General features: G+C 53.7%; 1 protein-coding gene across 1 annotated transcript; it reads left to right on the top strand.

Annotated features, from left to right (window-relative positions):
- Window positions 1–221: 221 nt before the first annotated feature.
- Window positions 222–1,437, top strand: LOC102705425 (expansin-A1). Its single transcript, XM_006652061.2, has 2 exons — window positions 222–414; window positions 516–1,437. The coding sequence occupies exons 1-2, from the start codon at window positions 258–260 to the stop codon at window positions 1,145–1,147; spliced, it is 789 nt and encodes a 262-aa protein (XP_006652124.1). The 5' UTR covers window positions 222–257; the 3' UTR covers window positions 1,148–1,437.
- Window positions 1,438–7,610: the final 6,173 nt, after the last annotated feature.

A 7,610-nucleotide genomic window follows, 5' to 3' on the forward strand; every position in this document is an offset into this window, starting at 1 on the left:
ATAAATAGCAAGGCTAAAAAATTAAATCTACATAGTTGTATATATAAAGTCAGTATATAGGAAATTTATACGTGCAATGTTTATATATGTAAAATTTATATATATATAAAGTGTTTGTACGGGTTAACGGGTGCTCGAACGTTCGCCCATTAGTCTTTTTTGGTTTGCATTGTCTATTTAAGCGACTCCACCTGCTTGCAGAGTTTGGCCATACTACACAACATCACATTGCTGGCGGTAGTGCCACACGCACACACATGGGCTCGTCAGCTGCGACGTCGTGCGCTCGGTCGTTCGTCCTGGCATTGCTGGCGACATGCCTGCTCTTCGACGGAGCGCTCTGCTTCACAGCGTCGGGCTGGAACAGGGCGTTCGCCACGTTCTACGGCGGCAGTGACGCATCGGGAACGATGGGTAAGTAGGATCGAATCGATCGATCATATTCAGATGGCGAGCGGCTGGGATCGATGGGCGCATGAATGATGCAAGAGCATGCGTGCGTGTACGTGTTGCAGGTGGGGCGTGTGGGTACGGGGACCTGTACTCGACGGGGTACGGGACGAACACGGCGGCGCTGAGCACGGCGCTGTTCAACGACGGGGCATCGTGCGGGCAGTGCTACCGGATCGCGTGCGACTACCAGGCGGACAAGCGGTTCTGCATCTCCGGCACGTCGGTGACCATCACGGCCACCAACCTCTGCCCGCCCAACTACGCGCTGCCCAACGACGCCGGCGGGTGGTGCAACCCGCCGCGGCAGCACTTCGACATGGCGGAGCCGGCGTGGCTCAAGATCGGCGTCTACGTCGGCGGCATCGTGCCGGTGCTCTACCAGCGGGTGCCGTGCGCCAAGCAGGGCGGCGTGAGGTTCACCGTCAACGGCAGGGACTACTTCGAGCTGGTGCTCGTCTCCAACGTCGGCGGCGTTGGCTCCATCCAGTCGGTGTCCATCAAGGGGTCCAGGACCGGGTGGATGGCCATGTCGCGGAACTGGGGCGTCAACTGGCAGTCCAACGCCTACCTCGACGGCCAGAGCCTCTCGTTCCAGGTCACCAGCAGCGACGGCCAGACGCTCACCTTCCTCAACGTCGCTCCGGCGAGCTGGACCTTCGGCCAGACCTTCTCGACCTCACAGCAGTTCTCTTAACTAAATTAACTGCGTCTTCATTTATATATGTGTTTCGTTCGTGTTAAAACCTTAAATCGATATCGATATCGGCGTCGGCGTGTAAAGATTACTGCTAGCTGTTTGCCCACAAAGATTGGAGCATGCGTGCACAACTGTTTGGCGAGATATATATGTGTGAGTTCGGACACCTTTTCGATCTTCTCAATGCGAAAATTGGTGTGTACAGTTTGGTGGTACGTGCTTAGCCAATGGATGCATGGTGGCATGCAGATTTGGCATCCAATATACCATGTTTTTTTTTACTTAAATTTAAGAGCATTTTTAACATTTTTGGAAAAATATCTGAGCTTACCACCTTTTAGTGTAAAAAGTATGGTAACTTAAGATATATTGTATCTTGAGATACCAAAAATTTATACTAAAATTTTTGGTACCTTAAGGTACTTTTCAAGATTGATAAAAAAACCCTTAAATTTAACTATACCTTTTACATCTCTTACTTACTAGGTGTTATATAAGTAAAAAAGTAAACAATTTAGATGTTAAAAATCATGAAAACATTTTTCATCATCGAAGGGGTTGCTATTAGGGGTGAAAACATACAGGATAATATCAGATTCAATCTAGTCTTAATTTGTCCGAAACAAGGATAGGGTAGTGGTTCATGGAAATTCAGTTGATATGGATGTGGATTCGGATAGTATACATGTGGTAAATCCAAAGCATGCAGATCATCTGTTATTTTTAGCCTTATCCGATATGTCATTTGCAGGACAATCCAAATTGTTACCACATGACCACTATTTTTTCCATTGAACAACAGTTGGTCCATCAAATGGCCCAATCCATTGGTTAACTTAGACTTCTTTTACTCTCACCATATCACCACTCTTGGATAGTTGTTTCCATACGCCAGCGTTGACATACACAAGGATATGCAGTGAGTGCCACCCCTCTGGCCCTCCTGCTCCCACGATACACCGACTTATTTTTGTCTCTACTAAAAAATAGTCGTATGTGCCAGCTCTTAAAGCTCATCTGTGTTGGATATTGTTACGCCCGGAGTTTTATCCCAAGTCTAAAATTGTAAAAGAAATTCGTAAATAACAATTGGCTTAATTAACTCAGGAAAAATCCCTCTAAAAGAACCTAATTTAATTAAATCGAGGCTCGTAAATCGGCTAACTGGATTTAAATTCAAATTGCAGAAGTAAAATTTGGCCAAACAAATTAATTTAAAACTCGGCAAAAATGGGGTTTTCCTTTTTCCCTCCTTTTTCCTTTCTTTATCCCTTCCTTCTCAAATTGGGCCGAAGTCCAATTTTCCTTCCTCCCTTTTCTTTTTCCTTTTTCTTTTTCATCCCCTCCTTCCCGGGCCGGCCCAGCCGAGCCGGCCCACCACCTCTCCCCTCGGCCGGCCCAGCCGAGCAGGCCACCGGCCTCCGGCCTTCCGCTCCTCCCGCGCGCGCCTCCCCTCCGCCTAGGCCATCGGCCCAGCTCGCGCGCCGCGCTCGCCCGCGTAGTCCGCGCCGCCTCCCTCCTCCCCCGTGCCACTGACAGGTGGGGCCCACCTGTCAGCGACCAAGCTCCGCCAGCGCCCGCGCCCGCGCTCGCCGCCACGCTGCGCCGGCCGAGTCCGCCTCCGCCTCGACTCCTCCGGACGCCGCGCCGTCGCGCCGCCACCGCAACCGCCGCCGCCGAGTTCGCCGCGTCGTCGACTCGGTCTCCACCGGCCGCTCCGCCCTAGCCGGCGCCGCCACCTATAAAATCCGCGTGCCTCTGCCCCGCCGCCACTTTCCCCCTCTCCGCCCGAAGCTTTTCTCCGTCGCCGTCAGCCGCCGATCTCCTCGTCGGCCGTCGGACGTCGCCGCCCACCCACGTCACCACCGCCGCCTCTACCTCGCTGACCTCCCGCCGGCCTCCGTCGCTGCCGATGTGCACCCGAGCATCGTCGCCGCCCCTTCGTCCCTCCCGCCACCGTGCCCCGTCGTCTCGACGCCGTTGGCCGATCTCGCCACCAAACGTCGCAAGCCGCCGCTCGTCCGCGTCTCCACGTCCGCCTCATCCTCGCCGACGTGCCGCCGTCTCCGTCGCCGCTGGTGAGCCCTGTAAGATCATACTCATGATCTATATTTTGTGATGAACAATTGGCTTGTAAATTGATAGATTTAGTTGGTAAACAGTTATTGTGTTGGTGTGAGTGTGTGTGACTAATGCGGGTCAGGTTGCGATATCTGTGCCCAGAAACGGTTTGTTTGTCTCTGTGTGTGCAGGTGACTTAAGGTCAACTGTGGTCAATGGCTGGTAAGGACCATGACTAGGTTCAGGGAGGAACCGAGGTCTGGATGGTCGGAATGCCATGTGACATGGTTGGAGTAGAGTCATGATTCTCGGAGGTCAATACCGGTCACCGGCGGTGGGATCGTGACTAAGCTCAGGGAGGAGCTGAGGTCCGGACGATCAAGGATGCCGGGTGACAGTGTTGAATACGAGATGGCACATGGTGGAGGAACACTGTGTGGGATGGAGTCGTAACGGGCTTCACATGTTGCATGTGTAAGCATCGGAAAAATCGCGAATTAAATCGGATCAAGATCGGATGAGAAAAAGCGAAAAGGAGTTGGTCGGGCACTGTAGCCATGCGGGTTACTGTAGCGAACCCGGATTACTGTAGCAGAGTCGGACTACTGTAGCGACCGCGCACTGTTCATGTTCGGACACTGTAGCGCGCGGGTACTGCAGCACCGAGGTTTGGTTTTGGATTCTAATTAGAGATAATTTTGGAGATGAGTCCTACTAGGATAAGGAGTCTGATTCCTAGTCAGAGATAGATTTTGTTGATATAAATAGGTACCGAGGGGTATGTCCTCGGTACGCTTTTTGGAGATTTAGAATTAGAAAATTAGAGTTGAATAGTTGTTGATTCTAGATCAACAATTTTGAGAGGAGTGCTGTTGTTGCACTTTGAAAATACTAGTTGAAGCAATAAAGTTGAGAGCATTCAATCTACAGATTCTGCTTTCATCTAACGGTATTTCTCTGGATCTCGACGATCTGATTGACGGCACAGGAGCAACACGATCAAGTTAATTTCAGGAGCGGCGTAACCAGATTGGCGGCATAGGACGGCGTTACCAGAGGTAATCGCAGGAGCGGCTAACCAGAGGTAATCTTTTATTCCGCGAAAGATTTTTGGGTTTTGGTTTTCTCTACCATTCACCCCCCTCTGGTAGGTCTGTTTAACTCTGTTTCGATCCTACAAGCCCTCCCCTTCCTCTCCTTGCCGCTGCCGGCCCGCTCCCGGGCCGGCGTCACCTCGCTGTGCCGACCGCGTTGCCGCTCGCACTGTTGGTCTCCGCCCTGTGTCCGCGCACCTCGCCGTCGCGCTGAGCTACATTGCCCCTCGCCTCGCCGGTTGTGCCTCGCTCGTGCCATCGCGTCGTCGGTCGAGCCACCTCTCCGCCCGTGCCGGTCCAACGGCTGCGTCGCAACTGCCGGGCGCCACCACTAGCCGCAATCCGCGCCGCCGCTAACCACCTCCCGCTTTCGCCGTGCCGCCACGCCACCGTCGCCCGGCGTCGATCGATCTCGTCGCATCGGCCGTCGTCGCCGCGCCACCCCGGTTAGTCCGCTCTCCTCCCTTCCTCTGTTTCTTCGTGCCAGCACGAGTGGACCCCGCCGCTCGCCGTCGGCCGACGTCCTCCGCTGCCACCCGATCCCGCGCGCCGCCGCTGGGTGTCGTGCGCTGCCGGCGCTCGCCGTCGCATCTCCGCCCGTTGTCGCCGTCGTCGCACGGTCGCCAAGGCTTCGCTGCCGGCGCCCGCTCCCGCCTCCACCTCCCGGCGCCATCGCCATCGCCCCGGACCGTGCGATGCCGCCCGTCGCCTTGCGTCGCTCGTCGCCGTCGCCCCTCCACCTGCCGTCTTCGTCGCCTCATCGTCGCCGCGCTGCCTGGGGCCGTCGTTCGCCGACTCCCTGCCGGCCGTCACCGCCGTCCACCACCCTCCGCCATCACCGTCACCCTCGCGACGCCGTCACTGAGCTCCCTCCGCCCACACCTGTGCGCACCCGCGCCGTCGGCTGACCCACCGCCGCGCCGCCCCGATCCCTCTCCCTCTCGGCCGTGTCTCCACGCCGCCGTTCCCCACTTCATCGCAATCGCCATCTTTGCGTCGCCGTCACCCCTCCGCCCACCACCACCTTCGCCTCCATCGACCACCAACCACCGCCCTGTTGTCGAGCCATCGTCGGCCGTCGCTGCCCCCGTGGCGCCGTCAAGGCCGCCTCTCCTCTCCTCTGTCGCTGTCGCTTGGCCGCTCCGCTCGCCTCCGCCGCCGCCAGTCACCGGTCGTCGCCGGGCATTCGCCACCACTGGTCACCGGACCCCCGTCGCCATCGCTGGTTGCCAACCGCCGCTGCTCGCACCGCCGACGTTCCCGCTCCCGGCCACCGTCGCCAATCGCCGCTGCCCGCCGGTTCGTGCCACTCGTCGCCGGGCGCCGTCCTCCGCCGGTCGCCGTCCACCGCCGCCCGGGCGTTGCCGCCCCTCTCCCTCTCCCGGCCGGACCCCGCTCCCCTCCTCTCTGTTCCACGGTCGCCGACCGACGGGTCCCACCCGTCAGCCGCCGCCGCGCCCTCCCTTCCTCTCTCTCCTCCCCGGGCCCACGTGTCAGCCGCCCACTTCCCCTCTGTCCCACCGACAGGTGGCCCCCACCTGTCAGCCGTTAGCCTCCTCTCTCCTCGCTGACGTCAGCAGCCCCATTAATTGCGCAATAATTGATTTAGGACTTTTCTGTTTAGCTAAAAAACCCAGAGAACTTCTAAAATTCATAAGTAATTCATCTAGTCTCCATTTAGGTCCATTCAAGTTTCATTAAATCCAGAAAAATGCCAAAAATCCATTAAAAATAGTTTCTTTCTCTGTTTCAGTAGTTTTATAGCCTGTTTTGTTTGTTTTGCCTTGTTTGTCGTAGGTTTTGACCCCGTCGCAGCGCCGTTCGTTCTTGAAGTCGTTGCCGAAGTTCCTCGTGGGTCTAAGCAAGGCAAGTGGCACCCTTCTTTGATCATATTGAACCTATGATTATAAAATCCCCCGCTTTTACATTCAAACATGCATTGTATTCAAATGTATTTACTTTATTTATCTATTGGGCATTTACCTTTATATCCGTTGATTCCCAGTTATTATTATTGACATCCCAGAGTTAATTTGACTAGACTTAGGGTTAGGCAATGCTTAGCCATGCTTAGTTCAACTAGCTCACCAATTATTATTTAATTATTGTTACACTTTGGTACACCTTTAATGGTTGTTATCATTATTCATTTCCCGATGTGGATTAATACAACTAAAATATTGCTTATGGTGGGCTGTGGGTGCATGGTTTTGAGACTCGTACCTATGGCAATTAAGGACCGGTTCTCAGGAAACCCTGAAGGTCTTACACGTACTAACCACAAGCCAGAATGGGCAACGGTGAGACTCGTAATCTAGCTTGTCCCTATTCGACGTACCGAGGCAAGGGTAGGCATGATGGAGTATGGACGGGCAATCGTGGTGTAACGAAAGCCTCTGCTGCTTCCGGATCTACCAAGACACAAGAGGGGACTGCCCGACTTGGTGTAAAGGAGGGGGTGAAACCTGAAGTGTGGTGCGATTGTCTAGGGAGGGTTAGGTGAAAGGTCTTATCATGGTTTCCGTACTGAGGTATCGTGGTGATACGTTGGGGCATGGTATCATGCTTGGGAGCCATGTCTTGTGGGTAAAGTTGTACACCTCTGCAGAGTAAAACTATTCGAATAGCCGTGCCCGCGGTTACTGAGCGAACTGACAGACTCACTGGGATTAGTTGAACCCCTTTAATAATTTTCTTAATCTTGGAACTGGTTTGACCCTGCGCAACGTGGTGTAACGTTGACAGTGGTTTGGGTCTGTCGTAACGTGGTTTAACGTTGGACAGAGGGTTGACCCTGTTGCAGTGTGGTGTAACGCTGGACGGTGGTTTGGGCCTGTTGCAACGTGGTGTAACGTTGAACAGTGGATGGTTATTTTAAATGCTTACTTTACTTTTATTTCAGTTTATTTTATCTACTGTTTTGCTAAATTACTACAGCTTTGTGCAATTTAACCTTAACCTATCCTTGTTACCCTACTGCATTCATTATTTCTCCCTCTCTTGGGTGTTGCTTGTTGAGTACGGTGGTTTGTACTCAGCCTTGCTTAATTTTTCCCCCACCAGAGCAAGTGCCAGAGCCTGTATCAGAAGAAGATTGTTCCGAAGGTTGAAGTAAGGTTCAGTCCGCCGTCGAGAATGCCTGTGGTGTGGAGTCGTTTTCGCCAGCTGAAGCTGAAGACTAGATGGTTTAGTTTGTTTTCCTTTACCGCTGCATTTCGATAGATAATTGTTTTTATTTGTTTTTAAGTCGTGGAACTGTGTATTAGTTTGTCATAGTGTGTACTCGGGCTGATGCCTGGACCGAG

Source organism: Oryza brachyantha, chromosome 4 (assembly GCF_000231095.2).
Source record: "Oryza brachyantha chromosome 4, ObraRS2, whole genome shotgun sequence".
Taxonomy (NCBI): domain Eukaryota; kingdom Viridiplantae; phylum Streptophyta; class Magnoliopsida; order Poales; family Poaceae; genus Oryza; species Oryza brachyantha.

Bases quoted from the DNA above. Each gene is read 5' to 3' on its own strand.
- LOC102705425 (XM_006652061.2), top strand. From the start codon at position 258: ATGGGCTCGTCAGCTGCGACGTCGTGCGCTCGGTCGTTCGTCCTGGCA. The intron at 415-515 runs GTAAGTAGGATC...TACGTGTTGCAG, and splicing joins TGACGCATCGGGAACGATGG to GTGGGGCGTGTGGGTACGGG.